Below are 27,523 nucleotides of genomic sequence, written 5' to 3' on the forward strand. Positions count from 1 at the left end.
CTATGCATTTACAAACATTCGAGCCTTCTCCGGATACGATCACAATCCCTTCGGTACGATAGTCAAACTCACTAACCACTATCCCGGTTGGGCGGCATAAATGCAAAATAATTTAAGTTACTTAGAAGAAATATTTTCTCTTTGATATTAGATGCAATTGATTATTTATTTATTTCGTTCTACTTCAAAACTAATTCATAGGTTTTATGTACAGGTTTACAGCTATACATGCAAGCGAGGAAGAAAGATGCAGTCGCCTTACTCACCAAACAATTGGGTGTACGCATTGTGATTCATGACCCTCGAAGTATACCAATTGCTTCTGAGAATGGTATAGACGTTAGACCCGGAGATATGGTCTCCATGAGTGTGGAGTACATAGAAATAAACAGATTGGGTCCCCCTTGGGGAGAATGTGCATCAGATAATGAGAGTCTTCCGTCTAACTATTCCGCAGATCCTTATATCCAAACGGTTAGTCAATATCTTAAATTTGGCTTTAATTTCATTACTTTATAAATTATACGCTTACATTTTAGTTGCATTTGTTTCTTGTACTGGGAATAATCGAAACATATTCTAATCTCAATATGACTCTAAAATGTGAACATCACATGGCTGATTGTTTAACCTAAGTGTTTGTTTGTTGTTACGTTTGCTAACTCTGAAGCATTGATGTGGGGAGGCTTTTTATTAGAAAGAAGATGTCAGTAAGCAATAGTCAAGATGACAGTATATCCATGGTAGCAGGGACAAAGAGGAGAAGAGGAAAAGCTAACCATGTTCCTAAACTTTAAGCACTGAACTTTAGAAACCAGTTGACACTCTTCGCATAATGAAGAGGATTGAGCCGTTATGCACTCCTTCAGCAGATTTATCAATGGACTTGTCTGAGAAGTTCAGAACAAGAAATGAGACAAAGGAAGCTGTGCTTGAGCGTTTATAAATTCATTCAGAGGAAGTATACTTTTCTCGTGAAATCCAAGCTTTACTAACATACTGACGTATATACGTTGCATGAACCTCGAAGAACATATGATTATGAGAAATTAATAAGAAAATCTTGATAGTAGCTTTATAATTAAAGAGATCGAAAAAAAATCACGACTTTCAAATGAACTAGCGAAATGACTCAAGCATAAGAAGATCTCAAATACAAGTCGTGCTTCCTCTGATACTGTTTTGCAATACTGACAGGACTTCTGTTTCTCTTGATTTGCTTTGGAAACATGAATGATCCTGAATAGGAACAGGGAACTTACTCAAGCTATGTTCAAGAAGGTGTGAAGTAGACAACACAAGCAGGAAGGGTATACGAAACCCTTTATTTTTAATCTTTTACAGGCACTTCCGAACTTCGGAATACAGAGACCAACCACTTGTGGTCTGAACGAAAGAATATAAAAACTACTAAATAAAAGCTAACTTTGAATTAGTATACAAATGCCTAGCACTAAGACTGGCCTTTATTTAAAAAAGGTAAGTATGTAGTACGCGGAGCTGCTGAACTACGATACGTTTGCAAATATCAAGAGGGCTAAACCTCTGGCCTTAAAGGCAACCAGCAACCGAGTGAAAACTCGTAAAACTACAGTGGCAAGCGGCTTGCTTCCTATAACCCCTTCTCTCTCTCTCTTAGCAAAAAGCCACAATTTAAGTACTTGGACGTTAGCAAGACAATTTACATAAACAAGTTAAAGCATTTAATTCTGGACGGAAGAAGAAAATAAGAAGTGATAGTACAGTTTTAAAATAAAATAAACGTTAGTAAAACTTAGGATTCTTACAATACAAATATACAGTTTGAATGTAGGACATCTTCACCCAAGTGAGCTTGATATATTGAAAGTCTTCTGACATTTAAATAGTGTAAACAGCGTACTGAAAGACGAACTAAAGAAATGGAACGCAAAGATTATAATAAGCGTAAAACTACATCCAAATATAGCATTTAAATTCTAGGCAATGCAAATGAGTAAGTATTTCTCAGAAGGCATTTTTACTTTAAAACATCTTCTACTCGAAACACTATTATGATTATATAGTGTGATGAATTTATTTACAAATCAGGCAACTTAGAAAAATATAACACTCTAATTAGGACACTTTTTTTAATTCTTTGTATTTTAACAGCAGGGTACATCTGGAGAAAAATTTCATAATCAACCTATATGTACTGTGTACAGGTGGCATTCAGTTATAGATATTATTAATAGAATAATCAATTTAGAAATATCACTGCATGATATTTCTAATTGTAACGTAAACTCTATGTAAAGTTATATTATAATTAGAATTATAATCTGAACCCTATGTAGAGTTTTTAAATAAAAAGTATTCTTTAGTAATATAGTAATCAACAAATTATATAAGAAAAAACTGGTGTTGTTGCCAGAATAATCGAAATTACATCTCTACCAGGAATTTGCGTCAGAAATCGTTAAATGACGCAATACGAACTGTGGCAACATGAATAATTGAAATTAAGATTTATCTACTGAAGCATGAAGCACAGATCTTTGCCATCGAATTTCGTTTCAGAGCACATTTCAATCACGATCAGCCCATGCGTATATTACATGTTGAGAAGTTTCACGTAAATATTCAATCTGCGTTGGAGGAAGCAGTCTGCCTTGATTGATTCGGCTATTCATAGGTTCAGTTGAATACACGGTATTCACGGTAAAAGCAGATATAATAACATACCGGAAAATTCTTATCGAAGGATTACATTTTTCTGAATATTTATGAATGTAGAAAATGTGTCTGTAATTATACAAAATAAATTACAAATGATCGAATTACTGTCATAAGCCAATGTAGTTTTCAAACATAGGAAACAAATAAAAATTTTAATACAGTATTAAAAGAATCTTTCAGATGTAATAATAGTAGTTATTTTAATGTCTCAATTTATACACAATTAAAGAAATTTCACCGTGGGAATTTTTTTTTTAATTTGGTATTTAGATAAGGCTTGACAAATATTTCAAATTTTTCCTCCATGTTAATATGTTGTAATTTTTTGCAGGTTTTTTATTCTTTTTATCTAATTACGGGAAATTGCTTTCAGTTCATTATATATATATACATTATGTATGTATAGATATACACTGTATATGAGATTAGATATTTCGAATTAAATACATAAATTATTTCTAAAGTCAAGCAGTATATTTTGAATTTAATTAAATAATTAAGAGATAATAATTAAATACTTATTCAGAAGTCAAACAACAAAAATCAGCGTTATATTTACAAAATTTTCACAGGACTAGCTTCGATGGTTTTACCGAGCTACCTACCTTAGCTGCAAAACCGCAAATGAACAAGATAGGAAATAATGATTAGATAAGATAAGAAAGCCTGGACAAGAATAAGCAAGTGGCGCCATCTGTTAGTGAAACCAGAATTAAAACGTAATTTCTTTAAAGACCGAAGGCAAATTTGGATTGGAATTAGGATCGCTAACTAGAACAGAAAGATTTTTTTATGAATGTGAAATGCCTCTAGAAAATACAGTTCTCCAATGGAAAATGTTTTTTAAATGATTTTAACAGCAGAAAAATTGAAAGTGTTATTTTCGGACCAACAATGTTGAGCAACAGAAGATTTCTGTGTTTCCTTTTTTCTAACATATGCCTCATTTTCCTTGACGCGAAATTTTAAGGCTCTCTTAGTTTGGACAATGTAAATTAAACCACACTGGCGTGGAATCCTATAAATACCCCAGGATTTCATATCCGAAATGGGGTCCTTGAGTATGGAACTCGGAATTTTATTGATGGGAGAATAAACAACCCGAAAGTTAAATTTCTGCAAAATAAGTGCAACTTTATAGCTAATTGATGGAAAGAAGGGAATGACAACAGAATTTTTATAATCTCCTAAAACAAGAGTGTCTTTTAGTGTGTTGAGATGAGAATTTTTTAACTGCTTGATTAATAATGTTAGGTGGAAAGCCCCTGTCAATAGCTATTGCTTTTAAATAATTTAGTTCTTCATCAAGGGCTAGTTTGGAGGAGCAAACTTGAAGAGCACGGAAAACATAGGAATAAAATGAAGCTAACTTTTGTTTAGTCGGATGACGTGATTTAAAGTGTGGTGGAAGGCAAACCGATGAAGGTTTACGGTAAACCGTAGTACTGAAGTTGGATGTGTTACGTGTGACCAGAATGTCGAGAAACGGAAGAGAATTGCAAGTCTCAAGTTCAAAAGTGAACTGAATAGCAGGATTAATAGAATTCATTGTTGAAAGAAATTTATTTAAATCATCTTTATTACCTTCAAACAGGGTAAAAATATCGTCTTCGTAGCGAAACCATGCCGGGAAGTTTAAAGTTTCAAATAATTTTGATTCATAATGATGCATGTAGATATCAGCTAGGATGGGACTGAGGGGGCTTCCCATGGCTAATCCCTCAGTTTGCTTATAATAGTTATTTTCGAAAACAAAATGTGTTTGTTTCAAACAGAGTGAGATAAATTAGCTCATCAATTTCGATGCAAGAGAAATGAAATTCGCGCTTCATTTCTCTTGCATCGAAATTGATGAGCTAATTTCTCTCACTTTCATTTCTCTTGCATCGAAATTCATGAGCTACTTTCTCCCACTCAACTCAAAATTATTTGAAACTTTAAACTTCCCGGCATGGTTCCGCTACGTAGACGATACTTTTACCCTGTTTGAAGGTTATAAAGATGATTTAAATAAAGTTCTTTCAACAATGAATTCTATTGATCCTGCTATTCAGTTCACTTTTGAACTTGAGACTTGCAATTCTCTTCCGTTTCTCGATATTCTGGTCACACGTAGCATCCAAATTCAGTACTACGGTTTACCGTAAACCTTCATCGGTTTGCCTTCCACCACACTTTAAATCATGTCATCCGACTAAAAAAAAGTTAGCTTCATTTTATTCCTATGTTTTCCGTGCTCTTCAAGTTTGCTCCTCCAAACTAGCCCTTGATGAAGAACTAAATTATTTAAAAGCAATAGCTATTGACAGGGGCTTTCCACCTAACATTATTAATCAAGCAGTTAAAAAATTCTCATCTCAACACACTAAAAGACACACTCTTGTTTTAGGAGATTATAAAAATTCTGTTGTCATTCCCTTCTTTCCATCAATTAGCTATAAAGTTGCACTTATTTTGCAGAAATTTAACTTTCGGGTTGTTTATTCTCCCATCAATAAAATTCCGAGTTCCATACTCAAGGACCCCATTTCGGATATGAATTCCTGGGGTATCTATAGGATTCTTTGCTAGTGTGGTTTAATTTACATTGGCCAAACTAAGAGAGCCTTAAAATTTCGCGTCAAGGAACATGAGGCATATGTTAGAAAAAAGGAAACACAGAAATCTTCTGTTGCTCAACACTGTTGGTCCGAAAATCACACTTTCAATTTTTCTGCTGCCAAAATTATTTAAAAACATTTTCCATTGGAGAACTGTATTTTCTAGAGGCATTTCACATTCATAAAAAAATCTTTCTGTTCTAGTTAACGATCCTAATTCCAATCCAAATTTGCCTTCGGCCTTTAAAGAAATTACGTTTTAATTCTGGTTTCACTAACAGATGGCGCCACTTGCTTATTCTTGTCCAGGCTTTCTTATCTTATCTAATCATTATTTCCTATCTTGTTCATTTGCGGTTTTGCAGCTGAGGATGGTGGTTCGGTAAAACCATCGAAGCTAGTCCTGTGAAAGTTTTGTAAATATAACGCTGATTTTTTGTTGTTTGACTTCTGAATTAGTATTTATTCGGCGTGTTATTGTATCTTAATTATAGAAGCCCCAAACAGGCTTATTTTTTGCTTTCTTTTGCACGTGGTGTGGCCGCCATTTTGTGATTGCATGAGTTTCGGTAAGTACTTTTTTGCAATTTTCAAGTTATGTTTTGTTTTGTATATTTGGATATTGTGCTTTGCTTGTCTGATTTCATGCATTTTGCTAACAAACGTTTTGTTTTCTATTCATTTCAGTGAGGGATTTTTCTGCTGTTTGTGTGTGCTTTATTATTGCTTAGTTAATTTAGTTTGATTTTCTGCATTGTTAAAGTTTCTGCAAGTTATGCCCTAGAATTGGATTTTGTCCTCATTTATATACCATCTGGAAGACCAATTACGATGTTCCGTAGCATTCATTGAAGCCAAAAATTTAATCATTGGAAAGGTAAATCGAAAGGTATTTGCACAAGAAAACTGTTTTACTATCAAATAAGTCCTTCTTCAGCGTCGTGGATTTTCCTCTTAAGGTATTTTACATGCTTTAATTCAGCATTTTACATACTTTAAAAGCTGATGTCCCTTTTCCTTCGGAAGTGGCAAAATAATTGCAATAGTGAAAAGCCATTTTCTTTCTCACAGATCATTCACTTCTGTTTCTTCAAAACATACGAGTAATTTTATAGCCATTGGAGATACACTCCATAAATTTTCACTCCTGCTTTGATCCTTTTAAAATTTAAAGCAATACGAATCTACAGATTTAAATTAATTATCTTACAAAGAAATTTTGTTTTTACTCGCAAATGAAATCATGGGTACCATGGCATAAGTTCCTTTTTCACCTCTTCCATCAGAAGTAATCTAAATGGTGTAATTTTCCCCTCTAGAGTTTGAAGCTGTAAAAGAAGGGAAATTACGGTATTCCTAAACTTTCAGCTATCATTGGTTTAAGACACAATAACACGCCGAATAAATACTAATTCAGAAGTCAAACAACAAAAATCAGCGCTGATTTTTGTTGTTTGACTTCTGAATTAGTATTTATTCGGCGTTTTATTGTGTCTTAATTATAGAAGCCCCAAACAGGCTTACTTTTTGCTTTCTTTTTTGCACGTGGTCTGGCCGCCATTTTGTGATTGCATGGGTTTCGCTAAGTACATTTTTGCAATTTTCAAGTTCTGTTTATGTTTTGTATATTTGGATATTGTGCTTTGCTTGTCTGATTTCATGCATTTTGCTTACAAACGTTTTGTTTTCTATTCATTTCATTGAGGGATTTTTCTGCTGTTTTGTGTGTGCTTTATTATTGCTTAGTTAATTTAGATTGAATTTCTGCTTTGTTTATCATGCCTTCATCCGTTAATCGTTTCACTAAATTACGCCTGAAACGGCAAAAATTCCTGAATCATCTTGACCTTTTACTTAAATGCAAATGTAAAAAATTGATCCCCAATTTTATTCAAATCAAATCTAATCAAAAACCTTCGAGTTGCGTTTCAAGAAATCTGTTAAATTGCAAGCTCGCCTTACTTCGGTTCGTCATAAGGGATACACGTCAACAACTGTCCAAAATTGAACATGAACTCTATACGCTTCATTTGGAACTCACTAAATCATGTCCAAAATTCACTGCCCTTGAACAAAAGTCTTGGTCTAGAACGGAGAATGCAGTTAACCGTCATAAAAACACCCTTGCAGTTAAATTCGAAAAACTTCTTTTACAGTCTTCCAGTTCAAGTAGTTCAATAAATCTTCCCATTGTAAACATCAAGCCAATAGTTAATATTTCTAATGTTAGTCTTTCAGAAGAACAAGAGAGAATTCTAAATTACAATTTTAACTTCTCACAAACCTGTAAACCCTCGATTCCAAAGATTTTGGCTCCTATCGAAAAAGCTTTCAAGTTAAGAAAAGTTTCAGATTCACAGAAAGAAATGATTACGCATCTTATCGCTCATAATGTGAAATTCAATAATAAACCTTTGAAACCAAATCTAACTGCGAGAGAAAGAGCTACAATGCGCGAAATTCATTCTAACCCAGATATTATCATTTCAAAGGCCGACAAAAGTGTCCAGATAATTGTCATGGATAAGAACACTTACATCGATGGTGTCACTAAACTCTTAAACGAAGGACCATATAATCCGATCCCTAAAGATCCTTCACCTTCGGACTTGTCCAAAATAAAAACTGCGATCAAATCTTCGCAAATCATTTCAAGCAACTTAAAACATTCGCTTACCCCATCTGTTGCGAATTGTGCCAGATTATATGCTCTTCCCAAAATTCATAAAAGTGGTATTCCTTTCCGCCCTATTGTATCAAATTTAGGTACTGCCTCGTATCCATTAGCTAAATATTTAGTTTCTAGATTTTCAACTCCATTAGACAATAATATTTACACCATAAAAAATTCAATAGAGTTTGTAAAAAAGGTTAAAAACATTTCTCCTAGTAATTTACTCATGGTTTCTTTTGATGTAAAGTCATTATTCACCAATGTCCCGGTGGAGGGTGCATTAAGGTGTCTAGAAACCAGACTTCGCGAATTTCATTTCTCTTACATCGAAATTGATGAGCTACTTTCTCCCACTCAACTCTGTTTGAAACAAACACATTTTGTTTTCGAAAATAACTATTATAAGCAAACTGAGGGATTAGCCATGGAAAGCCCCCTCAGTCCCATCCTAGCTGATATCTACATGCATTATTATGAATCAAAATTATTTGAAACTTTAAACTTCCCGGCATGGTTCCGCTACGTAGACGATATTTTTACCCTGTTTGAAGGTAATAAAGATGATTTAAATAAATTTCTTTCAACAATGAATTCTATTAATCCTGCTATTCAGTTCACTTTTGAACTTGAGACTTGCAATTCTCTCCCGTTTCTCGGCATTCTGGTCACACGTCCAACTTCACTACTACGGTTTACTGTAAACCTTCATCGGTTGGCCTTCCACCACACTTTAAATCATGTCATCCAACTAAACAAAAGTTAGCTTCATTTTATTCCTATGGTTTCCGTGCTCTTCAAGTTTGCTCCTCCAAATTAGCCCTTGATGAAGAACTAAATTACTTAAAAGCAATAACTATTGACAGGGGCTTTTCACCCAACATTATTAATCAAGCAGTTAAAAATTTCTCATCTCAACACACTAAAAGGCACACTCTTGTTTTAGGAGATTATAAAAATTCTGTTGTCATTCCCTTCTTTCGATCAATTAGCTATAAAGTTTCACATATTTTTCAGAAATTTAACTTTCGGGTTGTTTGTTCTCCCATCAATAAAATTCCGAGTTCCATACTCAAGGACCCCATTCCGGATATGAATTCTTGGGGTATTTATAGGATTCCACGCCAGTGTGGTTTAATTTACATTGTCCACACTAAGAGAGCCTTAAAATTTCGCGTCAAGGAACATGAGGCATATGTTAGAAAAAAGGAAACACAGAAATCTTCTGTTGCTCAACATTGTTGGCCGAAAATCGGACTTTTAATTTTTCTGCTGCCAAAATTATTCAAAAAACATCTTCCATTGGAGAACTGGATTTTCTAGAAGCATTTCACATTTATAAAAATCTTTCTGTTCTAGTTAACGATACTAATTCCAATCCAAATTTGCCTTCGGTCTTTCAAGAAATTACGCTTTAGTTCTGGTTTCACCAACAGATGGCGCCACTTGCTTATTCTTGTCCAGTCTTTATCTTATCTAATGATTATTTCCTGTCTGGTTCATTTGCTGTTTTGCAGCTGAGGATGGTGGTTCGGTAAAACCATCGAAACTAGTCCTGTGAAAATTTTGTAAATATAACGCAGATTTTTGTTGTTTGACTTCTGAATTAGTATTTATTCGGCGTGTTCTTGTGTCTTAATCAAATCCTTATTAAATCAAGAAAGGGGTCATCTCTATAATCGAAAATGCACATATTAAAACTCAAATAAAATTAATTCAATAAAATGAAGCAGAAACATTTCAGTAAAATATAATTAATGCAGCATAATAAAATTAATATGAAAAATGTTGTTGAAAATTCCTAGGTGTCTTTCATGGATCAGCCGAAGAATTTCAACAAACACCCACCTTCTGAATTATATTTGGATGGTTGGGACAGAAATGATAGAATCTATTTAAAGCGAATTTGGAGGTATTTCCTGGATGCATAAAAATTGTAAATATATTTGTTAAATTCGTAAATAACCCTTCTATCTCTATTAAGAAACAGACTTTTCTATTGCAGCCCTAATTATATGCAAACTAGATGAAGACGTTTAACTGTTGCTCACCTTTTCCCTTTTCAAAACGTTTCCTACTTCCGATTAACTTTTTATTTACATTTAAAAAGTATTTTACGTAGCGTTATTGAAGTAATTTACTTCTATTAATTTAAATTAATTAAAAATTAAAAATTCCTTTCCACAACTTAAACATTTTATTTTTTTCTATGATTAAAATTAATGCTACAAAATAAATTCGAATTAAATTGTTATTTAATATTTAATTTACCATCTTCCACATTTTTCCAGTTTTCACTGCCTCCATATTTACACCTCAACTCAGTTCTTGTGTTTTATTATTTTCATTTCATCAAACTTTCCTGCAACAACTCAACACGACTCCTTTTCCTAAACAATTTCTCAAGGATTATACAAGTAGCCATGTGGATTTTTTGATTTATTCAGAATTTATTTTTTTAATATTCCTTTCAAATTAATTGACTTTAATTAATTATTGTTTTATTTATATTTTCTCAATTTTAGGCATATTGCTTCTTTAATTTTATTTCTAATTTTTACTTTTATTCCTTTTGACATTTTAGGCTGTAAGTCTTCCATTTTTATGTAGTTTTCTCTCATTTTAGATACTTTTCTGTATTAATTATTTTAAATTTCATCTTCTAATAATTTCGTTTCCTCAAAGTTTTGACTTGAAATAATTTTGCGTTTATCAACAATTGTTTTCAATTTGGAAAATTGTTTAGCAGTTATGTTTTTCTTTGAGTCAGAATTCAATAAATATTTATTTAGCAAATTGCTTTTTATTTCCTCAATCGTTGTGCTAGTTTCAGTCTCGAGAATTCTTTTCAGAATTTTTATTCTTTCTTCTAGTGTCATGGGAGAGAAGATTGAGTCTTAAAGATTAATTTTGAAACTAGTTTAATTTTCACTCTATTGCATTTTTAAATTTCCGGATTTTCAAAATGTTTAATTTATTACCCTTTTTAATTTTTTTTACACTTTTTATATGTTTTTTTTTTTTTTTTTAATTTTTTATTTCAAGGATTTTTAATTATCCAAATGTAATTTGGAAATGTGGCTCTATTGAAAATTCTTCGTCTGCTCCTTAAAAAATATCAAGGAATTTTCAACACTTTTTTTATATAAATTTTATTACTTTGTATTAAGTTTATTATGTTATTTTAATTGAATGTTTTTGCTTTATTTTATTTTTATTTCAGTTTTGATCAAATGTACATTTTATATCAATTAGTTATTTATATATATTGTATTCACTCGCCTATCGCATATTTACTCATTATTTTTCCAAAGGCGTGATTTTAAAATCTCTTATTTATGGTAACAACGTAAACTTATACGCACAACTAGGAAACTATTTAGTATACTAGTAGAAAAAGGGGGGAAGAATAAGCTATGAAATATGATATATATATATATATATATATTTTAAATTTAAACAAATTTAAATTCTTAACAAATACGTATAAAAGGAAGAAAGTAAAAAAGCAAATTTAAATTCTAAAAAAAAGAAAAAAACCAAAAAAATTTAAAATAATTTTAAAATATGCAAACATGTAAAAGATTTAATTCTCGAACTAATCTACAATATCATTTAAATTCAGAAGCATAAGCAAATCAAGTGCAAAATCTATCCATGAAAATAAATCTACTAATTTAATAAATTAAAATTAAATTAAACAATTTTTTTAAAAAAATGCATATGTGAATGATCGTAGAGTAGGCAGGAGACAGACTTATCAAGGGGAAGTTGCCTCCAAACCTAACTCACCAGTCATTCAATTCATGTTTCGTCATTCATGAAGCAAGGGTAAAAGTCAAAACCAAAAGTAATTCCAATAAAGTGGTACCCCTAGAAATTAACATTTAAGTATTAACATTTAAGAATTAAAGTTCAAAATGGAAAATACTAATTAAGTCTTTTGAGAAACAAGCAAGTAAAGTTAAGAATTAAACTTTTTCTTAAAAAATTAAATTTTTAAAAAATTAATTTTTTTATAAAAAGATTTTATTATTTTTTTTTATTATTTTATAAAAAATTAATTCTTTTATTATTTTATAAAAATTAATTTTTAAAAAATTTAATTTTTTAAGAAATAGTTTAATTCTTAACTTTACTTGCTTGTTTCTCAAAAGACTTAATTAGTATTTTCCATTTTGAACTTTAATTCTTAAATGTTAATTTCTAGGAGTACCACTTTATTGGAATTACTTTTGGTTTTGACTTTTACCCTTGCCTGCATGAATGACGAAACACGAATTGAATGACTGGAGAGGTTTGGAGGCAACTTCCCCTTGATAAGTCTGTCTCCTGCCTACTCTACGATCATTCACATATGCATTTTTTAAAAAAATTGTTTAATTTAATTTTAATTTATTAAATTAGTAGATTTATTTTCATGGATAGATTTTGCACTTGATTTGCTTATGCTTCTGAATTTAAATGATATTGTAGATTAGTTCGAGAGTTAAATCTTTTGCATGTTTGCATATTTTTAAATTATTTTAAATTTTTTTGGCTTTTTTCCTTTTTTTAGAATTTAAATTTGCTTTTTTACTTTTTTTACTTTTATACGTATTTGTTAAGAATTTAAATTTCATTCCTTGCAGCAATGGCGCAAAGAATATTTAATTAAATATGTATTTAAATTTAATTTTTTTAATTAAACTCAATTTATTCTTATGAAACAATATATATATATATATAAGTAGAAAATAGTAAATTAAAGAGAGACCTATTTTTCAAAAAATTTTGCACATTGAGCTGCAAAATTTTAAAAATATTTTCACAGAAGAGGAAAGTTCAAATTCGCTAATGCTTTAAAGTGCATTTGATACTGCAGTTCCAGAGTAAAAAAGTTACACCAAGTATAAACAATAATACAATACTAAAGCGGTAAAGGTTAACATGAAAAAACCTACTGTAAAATCTACAAAACAATATAAACTTTAAAAACAAAAATGAAATAAGAAAAGACTAAAAAATTTCTTTAAACATAAAAAAACTTCATATTATGTACGCAAACAATCAAAAACATTTTAAAGGCATAGAAGTTATATACAAAGAATGCAATAAATGGTCAATTAGCCCAATTCGAGGTTTCACACGGACTTATCAAGGGAAAAGTGTGAGAAAACTCCAATTTAGTTAATACCATAGGTGCGATTCGTCAAACGAATCAATTCAGACAGAAAGCAGAAATTCATTAATAGAATCACCAAATTAAATTATCTTATTATAGCTATGTCTCAATAGCTTCATCTCATTTCCCGACGCGTCTGCAAATTAAATTAAAATTGAATTTAAAGAGCAAAATAGAAAACAAGAAAATTTTTATGCTTAAAAAAAAATTCCTTTTTATTTTAGAACTTGAAACGGATATAAGAAAAACCTATACGAAGTAGCTTGGGTTGGCAAATGTACAATTTAAAATAAATAGCTTAAAAGCTATTAGTCAAAAAATACACAATTTTAAGGGTAAGCCCTATTAAATCGAAGAATAAAAACTTTGTTAAAAAAAATATAAAATAAAAATAACGACTAGCTGCGTCCAAAGCTATAGCCTTTTCAAATTAAAGTGAGCAAATATCGCGAAAAAAGGTTGCCGGAATTAGATGAATTCCAAAGAAATGCTTCCATAATAGAAAAGCAGTCAAATTTCACCAATTAGGTGAGACGACGTGCAAGGAGAAAACAAACGTATTAAAGCAGTAGTCAATGGTACTAAACGGTTAGTGGAGAAAAAACACAGGATCCAAAAGGGGGTTGGAAGGTGGAAGACGGCTGTTACAGAATGGCATCTTGTTCAGGTCTAAGTCGTCTTAAAAACTGAAGACGATAAAAAAATGGCGAAAATCAAAGAAAGTGTTTATCTGCCCAAAGGCAGGTTAAAATTGGAAAAAAAATCAGCAATTTGTTAGTAAAAGTCGTAATTCTTCGCGCTAGAGGGCTGACAAATGAGTTCGAAACGAAATTGGCCTTTAAAATTAATGAAAGGATAGGGTTGGCCAGAAAATAGTGATAATCAATTTAATAAATTAACTGAAGTTCTAAGCCAATTGTTTCTAGAGAGAAAATTTTAACCTGCTTTTTTTGTTTCTAGAGAGAAACAATTGATTCAGTATTTAGAAACTATGTTACATTTTTACATTAGATCATTTGATTTAGCCATCCATCATCTACCTTCCTTTAAGATTTGGGTAAAAAATGTCATATCTCCAAACAAATAATCTAAAATAAAAGGTAAATGCCAGCTTTTTTAAGGAATTTTTAATGATAGTATTTGGAATAAGATTGCTTTGTAAGATTTTAGTGAAGTAGAGTAATTCTTCTTGGAGAGAGGCTGTGTTATCACAAATTTTTTTAATTCTAAGGAGTTGTGAATTAAAGTATTAATAATGACCTTTTTAGAAATGTTATAATTCCAGCTAGTGAGTTTGAGTGTATGAAAATTGAAATCTTTGAGTTTCTCAAAAATTTTAAAAAGATTGTACTTTAGAATTTGAAGACCTAGGTAAACTATATCATCTTGTATTGCTTTAGTAGTATTAAGCTTGAGGCAAGTAGGATAAATATTTGCATTTTCAAGTTTGTTGAAGTTGTTAAATGGAATAACATCATCAATATAGCGAAAGATGTATTCGTAATACTTGTGTTCTTCATCATTAAGTGAACGTATAAATTTAAATTCTTGAGTGAAAAGGAAGAGACCACAGATTGCAGTCCAGCAATTTTCCCCGATAGGAATTCCTTGTACTTGTTTAAAGATATTGTTATGAAATTGCAGATAATTGTTAAATAGAATACTGTTGAGTAAAAGTTTCCATTCTTCTGGATTAATGATAGTAAGGATATATATATGTAAAAAAAAGTTTTTTGCAGCTCAATGCGCAAAATTCTTGACCACTAAGGTCTCTCTAATTCATGTTGTCTTGCTAGTTATATATGTATATATATATATACATAAGAAGAGAGAGAAATAGATATAGATAAAGTCATCCTCTCTAAAGGTAAATTTTCTAACAGGAAAGCAGAAAATAACATAATATACTATTTATAATTATTTTAAATCAAACCTGAAGTAAAAGTAAATTTTTATAATAAAATGTCCACAATATTAAATTAATTCAGAAGAATGAAATTGGAATTTATAAGAATACATCGATGCATAATACGCAAATTTTAAGGAACTAAACATTTTTTTAAATGATGTTAAGGTCTGGTATTATTTGAATTCATTTATAAGACATAACCTGCTCCGACGTCATTCGTATGTAAGTATACAGTACACAAAACAGGCTGAGAATTTTTTGCGTTGTTTTAAAAAGAGGAAAATTAATTAGTTTAAAATTTAGGCATTTTTTTAAAAAAATGGTAACTTGGAAAACGAAATGGTATATTGTTTCTGGTGTGCGATATCCAATCATAAAATTTAAAAGACTACACTTTCCATGAAGAATGTTGAGTACGAAGACTGTGATGAACCTATACCCAAAATGTTCTACTCATTTTTCCAATCTGAAAAGAAATAAGCCACACAAAAATTTCAGTCATAAATGCTAATCGTTGTTATGAAATGTAAATCGTGCAAATGCATTTTATTCTAAAGCTTTAGTAAGACTTTTTATATTATTTTATTTTTTGCTATTTGTCTGAAATCTATCTTCATTTTACTTAACAAGTGAGCCAAAATTTTATTTTTATTGATAGTGAGTATTTCAAAACTGTAGAAACTGAGACAGACTATTAAAAGATAATTAATCTGTTTTATGAATAATTTTGCTTCAATAAAAACTAAATATATGTTTTTTGTTCTCAAATTATTTTGAACTAAGTAAATTCAAACTAAATTTTTTAAATGCATTTTTTTAAAAACATTTCGTTTTTTTAAAAAAAAACATTGTTTATTTTCAGCACTGCGAAAAGCACTGCGTTGGTTTGGAATTCTATAGACGATGTAAATGCTATCATCCTATGTTCCTAGCAGCTACCGTTATCCCTCAACGAGGAGTAATCTGCCCGACAAACGATAGCCAAGGAAATGGTACTGCCTTTTATTATTTTAAAGAAAGGAAAGAAATATAATTTAAATCAATTTATTACATCATTGTGAACGGTTATATTAGAGTAGCGGTATCCATTTTTTTTTTAATTTTGCATGCCCCTGAGACTTTAGAATACCCCTCACTTCCTTCTTCAGAACCTATGACACAACTCCATTGTTCTCGCAATATATTTTGCAATAGTTATTTGAACAGTTATTTAATACACCGGAATGTATAAAGACAGAAAAACCTAAGCTTTTCTTTTTCAAAGAATGATAATTTTGAAGCTGCTTTAAGAAAAAATTCATTGAAGAGATTTGAAATGCCTCTAACTCACTTTGTTTGGACAAGGAATATTTGAACATCCCTTGGAGATCTTGTAAGAGGATTATTATGTTCTCTATGATTTCGTTTGTAAATTGTGCTAACATTTCTAATAGAAATTCGTAAAGTGTTTCAAATATTTATACTTTTTTTCTACAGTATATGATTAACCAAATTCTAACATTTTAAGCATAAGATCACTTTTTTTCAGACGTTCTGGAACAGTTATAGAGCCATTGAGCAATCCTAAATTGAATTTATTTCTTACTGAAAAGTGCTGCATGGTTATGCAAGTCTTTGGAACCACTTATCTTTGTGAAATTTCAAACTTAACTGAAATTGCTGATCTCCCAATCTTTGTTTGGTGTAGACATCAGATTAGAGCTGTTATCCACAAGTGGATTCTATTTATTGGATGCAAAGATCTACTTTTTAACTTTTTTCTATTTTTATATCAATAACACTTTACATTTAAGAATTTTAAAGACAGGAAATCAAGACAAAGCATTTCACTCAAACTGGTTTGTATATTACAGTTTAAGGAAAGAGAGCTACACAACTAACTTGATGATTTGTTCAGTACATTAAAAATACAATTAGCTCGCAATTACTGTATAGCTTGCGTAGTGAGGAAAGAAGTAGGGAATGGCTATATATGATGCGTAAGAAACGGATTATTATGGCGTGCGTGAGCGGGTTAGTTGCAATTTGTTACATAGATTTTGAATACTTTTCTGTCAATAGCGATCACTGGAAATAGTCAAAACCAAATTAAAACTTTCTGAATATTTTGATTTTTATCAGCATTTATAATACTTTATTATTTTTCGTCATCGCTCATCATTTTTTCGAGTAAATAAACCATCACTAAGTACCCCTAACTAAGGACCATACGCCCCCAGGGATGGGCATTCCACAGACTGGGAAATGCTATAATCATACAGTGTATAGAAGAACGGCATAGTGAACAAGAAAATATTTTAAGTTATTTACATAATTGTAAAGACTTTTAAAAAGAAAACAAAAAAGAAGAAAAGAAGCTTGTGGTGTTCCTCCCTTTTATTTAATAGCTAAGTGTGGAAGAACCTGGTGAACAGCTAAACGAATAATTGCTTAAGTTCAGTAACAGAAACGTAAAAATCACAAAGAAATTACCCTTTATTGCTCAAAATAAGGATTAAAGATGGCACCTTTCTCATGACGTAAAACAAAGTCTCCACTTGGGCATGAACTCAAAATTATAAGAAATAAGAACTTAACTAATGACTAACTAAGAAGATTTAGTCGAAGCTAACACAATTCTAAGTAGTTGACCCCTAAGTATCAATTTAGCTAGCGAAGCTATCAAGGGCCCGTAATACGGCCGAGCGTAATAATAGCTTAGAGAGATGTGGCTCTAGAGGTAGGCTAGTCAGAAACTCTGCTTCTCTCTCTCGAAGTCAGTGGAACTTAGACTTAAATACTACTCAACCTCATTTGCATTAAACGCAATTCCAAAAGCACATTCTGGTAAGGAATTTGTAAGCTGAAATTAGGAGAGATAGGAAAGGAACGTAAACTTAAAAATAACTGCTACAAACTTAGGATAAACCTTGCAAGCTAACTAGGTCAAATTTAATTACGTTTGTCGTAAATCTCTACCAAAACATTTACGAAAATCAAACACAAGCCTATCCAGAGGATTTTTTTAAGAAGATGTTGATATTAATATAGGAAAAACATTGCCTCTCGGTAAGTAAATACTGTTAACTATAAATAAAAAACTGCAACAAATTACACAAATGCAAAAATAATATAAAAAATAGATTTATCCAAAATCATCTGACGAGTTATTAGAACATGAAGATATTCAAGGCAAATATTTAGAGGAAGTACTGCATCGCTCATTATTAACAGAGCCACCAACTAGATGCAGAAACAGTATTTTCTACTGCAGGTAATTTATGCTCAAAAATACGTTCTAGACCACCGATTTTCAACCGTTGGTACGCGTACTACTGGTAGAACGCAAAAGAAAAGCCAGTGGTACTCAAAGAAAGGAAGTATTTTTAACTATTAAATTCTAAAATTAATTACCCCGATGTCCTATTTAAGTTTGTTCTCTCGTAAATTTATGCGATCTAAGCTTTGTTTAAGATCAGTAGCCGCTCAAGACTTTGGGAAAATAATCCGTTTTTATTTTCACAAATGTTCTTTTACCCATGGAAATAACAAAATTTGTAATAAATGATGTTTAGAAATGGATGTTGTATGTAATAGGAAATGAAAATAAGTTCCTATAGAAAGATCATTAATTCTTTTAGAGTTGTCAATATATTAGCATGTCTACACTTTATGTCCGCTATCAAATTGCTTCTATTGTCAATTAAAATCTTTTATTACGTCGATTTGCTGTCTCTTAACAGCAGGTATTTTGTCTTCTTGTTGCTTTGTATTCCTCGCTTTTCTATACGATTTGAGAACACCGCCGTTTACTTTTAAAGAACTCGTAATATGCTGTGCATTTAAATATTTAGGAAAAAATATGCATTTAAATATTTGTGAAAAAATATTTAAATGCATAGTATATTAATAACACAAACCTAGCTTTTCGAAGTGGAAAAATGGCTAGGATTGACTAGGCTGAAAAGTGATAATTCACCAGGTGGTGGATCCACTACAATCTACTAGCATTAAGAATATCTAAAAGAAAAGAAACATTGTTTATACAAAATAAAATAACAGTTGTTTATCATTTGAGTTTATTTGGAATGGAGAGTAAAAGAACCCTCAACCTCAAAGTGTTGTTTGCAGTGAACTATTATCCAATTAAATTAAGAAACCAAGTATGCCAATTTAAAGGATAAATCTGAAGATTATTTTGAAAAGTGTGTTCAAAAATATTAAACAAGTAATGAAAGATTTTGTTACTTCGAGTGAAAAAGCTTTGGAAGATAGTTACCTAATAAGCCTAAGAATTGCCTTTAACATTATTCAACAGCAAAATGGCTAATGACCTTAATAATATACAGTTATCAAATGATACAGTAAGTCGAAGAATTCATTAAATGGCAAATTCTATAAAAGAAACACTTATTCAAAAAATTAAACACAGTGAGTATTTCGCATTGCACTTGGATGAATGTGCTGATAACGAATTTTGTTCAATTATTTATTTGTTCAATTCAATAGTTTACATACATTTCGAATAAGATAAACGCATTGCCAAAGAGTATTTATTTTCCAAATCTCTTCATGAATAAGCAAAAGCAAATGAAATTTTCAAAGTAATTGACAATTATGCAGAGACGGAGCTCGTGCTTTAACAAGAAAACATTCCGGTGTTATTTCTCAAATAAAGAAAGTCGCACCTGAAACTAAATTTACTCGCTGCGTTTTTCATTCTGAAGCTTTAGTAGTCAAAGCAATCCCCGAAAACCTGAAACATGTTTTGAATCAAGTTCTGAAAAGGGTTCATTTTATGAAGACCCGAGTTTTAAATGCAAGAATAGTTATGATTTTATGCCAAGAGATGGGCAGTGAATATGTAACGCCTTTGTTACTTTCCGGAGCAAAGCGGTTAATCAGAGGCAAAATTTTAAATCTTCTTTTTGAACTTTGATCAGAAATTCAAGTTTTCTTGATTCTGTGATTCAAAATTTGAATTGCAAAATTGTTTATTTAATACATTATGGTTGGCAAGTTCAGCATATTTAGCTGATATTTTTGGAGCATTAAATTTAGAATTAAAAGGACAAAATGTTAATTTGTTTATCAATAGAGATAAACTAAATGCAATTATAAAAATACTCAAGTTAATAATCAAAGAATTGGATAAGAGTATTTTAAGCGTTTTACCAATTTAAAAACGTTTTCTAAGAGAAACTAATTTGAAAATAAAAGAAGAATTAGCATCCGATATTTTTCATCGATAAGTAATTTCAACATGTACTTTCTTAAGGATTAGGGAAAAGAAAATTTGATTAGAAATTCATTTAGTTCAAATGTACATGAAATTTTATCTTGGGAAGATACAGAACAATTCATAAAAATTTCCTGTAATCGAACTCTAACTGAAGATTTTTAAAATAACACACGTGTTAACTTTTGGCTGAACCGAAGAAAAGTATTTAAAAGTATTTAAGACATTTCAAATAAAGCTATTACATTTTTATTGCCTTTTTGCACAACCTATTTGTGGGAACAAGGATTTTCTTCCATATTATATTTTTTTTTTATTTGAATACATGCAGACTCCCCGTGCATCATATATGTACAACACGGGGCTTACAGAAGTTAAGTTAATTAAAACATTAAATGTTGCATGCATAAATAAAACGAACAAAAGCAGAGAACATTAGTCTGGACTTCACGAAACAGATAAGTTCATTGGTCAAGTTACTCCGAAAATTTTCAAATCGTTCTGCGAGCCTAATCTACGGCCATCAAATGTAGGGCATGAGAAAATGTTCCACATCCTGAGGTACTCTTTCTGAACATTCACATAAATTGTTGATCTTAGATTAAAACGAAACAGGTAACTTGCAAATTTACCGTGACTATATAAAAATTGAGAAACTGTAAAATTTATAGAGAGGAAAGACTCGGAATGCAGTCTATGGTAAGTAGAAGGAAAGAACTTTTTTGTGACCTCAGCATTACAAAATAAAAATATATTCCTCATTACACTCAGCTAAAAGCTTCTTATAATGAAAGGACTTCCAATAGCTCTTTGGAATGCTAATGTTGATATCAATGGGTAAATTTAAAGCATCTTTAGCTAAGAAATCGGCTCTTTCATTTCCATAGAAACCGTAATGAGCACGCACATAACCATATTATATTTATAAACCATATTATATTTGAAAAGTAAATACATAACTGTATTATATTTGAAAAATAAATACAGAACCATATTATATTTGAAAAATAAATACAGAATAAAATTAAAAGTGAATCTTAATTTACGGTTACAACTAAGTGGAATAAGACCAGACATAAAAAAATGATCTCTCTTAAATAGGTCCAAATTTCATATTAAGTTTTAGAATTAAAGTATTATAGCTTAAAATTTGTGAATTAAAATTGTAACCAATTTTTATGTGTGCGTATTAATGCAAATAGTAAATAGGTTGTGCAAGTGGCAAAATGTATGTTTTTAATATTTCTGATGAGTAATTGGAAAAATAATCATTGTAAAATTTATTGGTAGTACTAAAGTTTTTCAATTTTTGCTTAAATCAGTGATTCTCAATCTTTTTAAAGGTGCCACGCGCTGAGGAGCGAAAAATTTCTCAACGCCCCCTATGTGAAAATCCTGTAATTTAGGGCATGGAAAAGGGGGTTTATGAATTATAAAAGGCAAAACTTTTAAGTAATTTTTTCAGTAGACTTACACATCAAATGTATTTAAATGTGAAGATGTCTTCGTGGAGGACTTTCTAAAGGAAATTTCTTGTATTCTTAGAAGGAAAACCACAGAGATCCCAAACATGTAGACTGGTCGCCTGAATTCGAACTTGAATCAATATACCACTATTAAAAGAATTTTAACTACTGTTAAACTGAAAATTTTATTGCTTTCGCAGTTACACTGTAAATCTAAGTGCCAATAACTTCAGTTATAACTGCATTATATATAGTTTTAAATATAAAGTAAAAACAATGAATTACCAAATTTGTTCAGTGAATAAAAGATAGTTCAAATTTTAAAGATATGTTAAAGATCTTATGCTTTACCGGGTAACTATATTTTGAGAAACAGTTATACGCGAGGGCATGCGAAAGTTTTATTAAGATCTTATGTTTTGCACATCGACAGCACCTCTCGAAAGCTGCCTCTAGATTTCTTTTCATGTTGTCGGTTAATTTCCGACGCATGATCGTGTCTGCAAATTTTGTTTCCCGAGAACAATATTTTATATCTAGAATAAAAACAATGTGCCTCCCTAAAGTGAACTAAACCGCAAGTACTGATAAATTTGATTGCAACTGCTTTGCAATTTTAGTTTTTGTACCTGCAGTATAATTATAGCTTCGGCTAGAATTGTATTGTATTAGTAGTTGTAATATAATTTTAATTATAAAATCAGGCAATTACAATTACATTGTAACTGAATTAACTGCAACTACAATTATTTTGTAATTATAAAATTTATAATACAATTGCAATGTAATTGAATTTATTATACAATATAATTGAATTTATAATACAATTGCAATGCGATTGCATTATAATTGCCTGATTAATAATTATTGCAACATTATTAATGGAAGATTTCAAATTACAGTTATATTCTAATTTAATTACTTTAATTGTAACTGTAGTCACAATCACATTGTAACTGAATTACTTATATTTGCAACTACATTAGAAGTCAATTATTATTCAGTTACATTGCAAGTGAATTGTGCCCAGCTTTGTTTACAACAATAAGTATATTCTTAGACAGAGCGCTATCGAATGTACTCAAATTGATGTTACTTTGAACTGAAAAGTCTTTTTCTTATTAATACTAAGAGATTTCATTCTGAAGTGGATATATTTATGAGAGCATCTTCTTATAAGTCAAGCATAATAATAAATGGGAAAAAGATACAATTTATGAAACTCGCTCTATGCATATTTGTTCCTTTAAATATGAGCTCGAGTATTTTTATTTACATTTTATTACACTATTTAACTAGCGTTTCTTGCTTTCAAATTAAAGGTAGTATATATTTTGGAAAGCGGAAAATAATATCTTGTACTCTAATATCAGATTTGAAAAATGAATTTTTGGAAGATAAGTGTTTTTCTTCTTCAATTAGCATATTATTTAACTGCAGGATTGAGAGAAAATAATTGCATCAGGCATAATGAAAAATTTCTTGTAATCCAAATTTTGAAAATAACTAACATAAATTTTAGAAAAATGTAACGAAATCTTAAACTTATATTTAAAAGAGACTATTTTGAAAGGCAAAAATAATATCGTGAGCCAATTTAATGTCGCTTGTTATAGCTACTGCGCTATCCTTAAATACTTTGAATACATAGTATAGGGAAATAGATATGACGACTATATCGAAGCATAATGTCTTGTAAAAAGTGATTAGATGTTCATTATGTATAATGCTGGAAGTCATTATGCTTACTGTACGGTTGAATCATCTGATCTTATTTTTGGGGCTTTTGCATTCTGCTTATTTCTGGGGCTTTTGCATAAGTAGTTACCTTCATTATTTTACTATCTTGTTAGTATAGTCACAAAACTTGGTAACATTTGTTGCCATCAGAAAATCTACATATTGTGTATCTCATAACTAAACAAAAGTTCTATGAAGCAAGCAAAAACTCAATATATATTTGGCTGCAATTATAATGTTAAAAGCTTTTCTTTTTCATTCACTTCTAAGCATAAAGTTTTTGGGAATTATATTAACTATCTCAGCAGCACTTGTTTGCCTTAGATTTTTAATAAAACTGTAATCGATTTCGAGAGCAATCAGACAGAGATCTCAATTTTTTAAGAGCCAAAATTTGTTTCCTTCCGAAGAAGAGAGACCTGTGTCTGGTCATCTTTGAAATCGAAAGAATTTATTAATAATCTAAGCTTAATAAAGTTTGCATTTTTGCCTAATTTGAAATTTCTTTTCCATTTGATATTTCAGATAGTTATAACGGTGCAAAAGAGATAACACAGGAAATATATGTATTTAATAATTTTAATTTCGAGAAAAATTTGCATTTTCACGCAATATGGGTCATAATTTTAAGAATCGTTTGATACGGATTATATCTTTGAAATGAGAGTTAATATATCCTAAAATAAAGAGCTAAAAAGGCCTTTGATATATTTTGAGGCCATATGTACTAACTATTGAATTAATTACTCAGGGTAAAGAACAACAATTTTCTGTTGCCTCTACTCCCCATTTTCTAGTTTTGATTCTCTAGATATGAAATTTCTAAAACTAAATTTTTCAGTACGACTTATGCTTTTACGATTAGTCAACAATAATTTAAACTGTTATTGAATTCTATTCTTAGAAACTGCGTATGACTTGCGGAATTACAAATAAATATTACCCAACAACACCTTACCTCAAAACCACAATCAACAAGTTTGCAGTCATTAAGTTTAAATTATTTTTGCAATCGACGACTAGAATCCGCATCAGTCTTGGCACTTGAACATTTAATACTCGGTGAATGTGCCGTAATTATTTGATATAAATAATACTGACATACGCATAGTTTTCTAGCGTATTTATTATCACTTAGAAAAGACATCACTAGGAATAGCTCGGGTAGACACAGCTACTTTGAGTTGATCGGCCGGAGCAATAAGTTACAAAACTTGAAATCACGAGCTCTAACTCCAGCTTCAAGGAAAGAGCCTAAAAGCAGCCATCTCCATACGCGTTCTCAATCGGCGAACATCACCAAGTCGCGGAGAAAACAACGAAATGCGAAAACGTCGTCTTACAAAACACCGTGAGAGAAAAGAAAGTAAGGAGAAAATAAAGGGATTCAAAAATATCACAGTTTTAAAATATCATCGTAAAAAAATACCGTGGTAAAAAAAGTTTTCCGCGGACACCCTTCATGTTTGGTAAACCAGAAGTATTAGTTTAAAATATCAAGTGTTAAAACTCTCTCCAAATGATTTGCTTTCTCTCATGATTCGTGTATGGATGCCACAAAAAATTATTATTAATTTTTTTAGAAATAGCATTGTAATGGATGAGATGGACAACCGCTAACTTCTGTGCTGTGTTTTGTGTGTATGACTGTGTAGTAATATAAAGTGCGAAATTAAATATGTTTTATGCTAAGCATGACGAGTGCTTTATTGTCTGTAACTGAATTTATAGTATCTTCAAATTACTAAATATTCTCCATGTTGTTTTCGATCAGAAATGAAGGAATAAAAATCAGCTGATGAGATAAGAGTTTTGATAACTTGAGCAAAAGAAAACGATCACATTTGAACAATTTTTTGGCATCTCTGTCGGGATTCTAGGGAACTGATTGGAGAGGATATTCTGAAGACTTAATTACAATTATTGTAGTATGTATTTCGAATTTAAAAGCCACTTTTATGAAATTCATAAGAATCTTACACGTTTATCAATATGTCGGTAGAAGAAATAACTAAGCTAAAGAAAACGAGAAGTGGCTTGAAAATGACCATTACTAGAATTCTTAAAAGGACATAACTGGAATTAGTTGAGCCTTCTATTAACATAAATTTGCCAGAAAGAGACTTAGGAGAGTTCAATGATAAATTTTGCTCTCTTAAGATAGGTGATCCTGAAATCGAACGTTTTTTTGGGATCGAGAGTCTTAGACAAATGGCTTCAAACTGCAGAGAAATATTACGAAACGATTGTGTTATGGATTTAAAGAGAATAGGGCATATAGCACTTCCGTAATATGTGATACCATCATTTAAAGCTTCCAAATTATGGAAGTTTATAGCAAAAAAACGGTTCGGTTATGAAACCAAAATTTTACTCTTACCGATATAAACCACCTAATTCTTATACATCTGCTCAAACACTAGAACGTAATACGCCAAACGTATTAAATTACCTAAAATATCTATGTCCAAATGTTATGGTTGTAATAGTCAGTGTCTTTGTTTGAAAATGTTTTAAAATGGCTGTTCACGAAAACGAGTTTCTAGAAAAACTAATTTTATTTTAATTGCATGCACATTTAGGAGAATTCCATTAAACTGCATTCGTATTTTTAGAAGGATTTTCACTTTCTTATGAAAATTATGATTCGGCTACTAAGGCTGTTCGCACATTTTTTAGACGATGTTAATTGTATTTACAGAAATAATTTACCTAAAATTTATTTGTGTTTTAAATGTTCCATTTGATAACCCTTTTCCATCATTATCTTTCTACGCCGTAATTTCCAAAACAGTAAAGCTTTTTTTAGTAGCAGAAGAGGTATTTTATAACATTCCTCTTCAACAGTTTTCCTAAGAAGAGTTGTAAGTCGAATTCTGGACAATCCGCTTTTTAAAAGTTCAAAAGCGCTAAAATCCTTGGATGATACATCAGGACATATAGTAGGGATATGAGTGTAGGGTACGGCCTTTATACACACTTCTTGTTTCATTTTCACCAGGAAATTAAAAGTGGATTTTGACATACGGCTGATTGCTTTGTCTTGATGCAGTTGTACTGATTGATGGAACTGTGGGTAAAGAAATTTATTTCATATTTGAATATTGGGTGCAAAATATGTTCTTGATAATAATGCAGAGTTGACCTTAACAGTTTCTGTGCTCTCTTTTTTACTTCCTTGTACGAAGTAAAAAGAAAGTATTGTAATCACGAGAAGTTTCAGGCATCATATTTCAACGCAAATATCCATTTTCACCGATATCGAATGCAATTTAACGATGTTTTGCTTGACATCTGTACGTAAGGACAGAAAGCTCTCTTTTCCCCAAAAATTTGCAAAACTAATTTAAAATGAATTCTAAAGAGAATTTTTCGTGGCGTCTGTGCGTACGTATATATCTCGCATAACTCAAAAACGAGTAGCCTCAGAACATTGAAATTTTGTATATAGGACTGCTATAACATGTAGATGTGCACCTCGTATTTTGGTTGCAATCGGCCCCACCAAAAGTATATAAATATATGTATATATATATATATATATATATATCCACTCTGTTACTCGGCTAAATGATCTTAGTTTCTTTATTCTTATATGTTTGAAAATTGTTCATTTTTTGCTTTAAAAATTATTGAATTATATTGTTCTTATCTTGGGGTTAAGGTTTTTATGCCTTTAGTAAATCTGTATGTAATATGTTTACAATTATCAACAATTTAAAAGTTCTTTAAGTGCCGCTAAGCCTAATAATTTTTCCCATGGCGGCCATTGCTTGTTTACATTTGAAATAGCAGAATAGCAGATTTGTTGCCAATCTAGAGAAAGTAAGCTTCCTGATAAAGCCTTCTTTTATTATTACGAATTAAATCATGCTTAATCCATTCTGGAATTTATTAGAGGAAATAAGTGTTTAAGATTTACTTCATAATTTTCAATACAGACATCTTGAGTTTTAATGTATTTTTGCCGTGTCGCGAAGTGAGAACTGAATTAATTGAATGAGAAATACTCAATCGTCTGTGAAAAACTGTTTCTTTTTTGTTGTTGTTGTTGT

At 30.8% G+C, this 27,523-nt stretch overlaps 1 protein-coding gene across 1 annotated transcript in view; it reads left to right on the top strand.

The window, feature by feature from the left end:
* LOC118194967 (degenerin unc-8-like) overlaps positions 1-27,523 on the top strand; it is a 194,026-nt gene that overhangs the window by 102,296 nt on the left and 64,207 nt on the right. The window contains exons 7-8 of the mRNA XM_085821410.1: positions 215-474; positions 15,907-16,036. Coding sequence (XP_085677536.1) covers positions 215-474; positions 15,907-16,036 — 390 coding nt within the window. The remainder of the gene's footprint in view (positions 1-214; positions 475-15,906; positions 16,037-27,523) is intronic.

This window comes from Stegodyphus dumicola, chromosome 7 (genome assembly GCF_044657685.1).
Source record: "Stegodyphus dumicola isolate Sdum_Otavi_A_Nest chromosome 7, ASM4465768v1".
Classification (NCBI taxonomy): Eukaryota; Metazoa; Arthropoda; class Arachnida; order Araneae; family Eresidae; genus Stegodyphus; species Stegodyphus dumicola.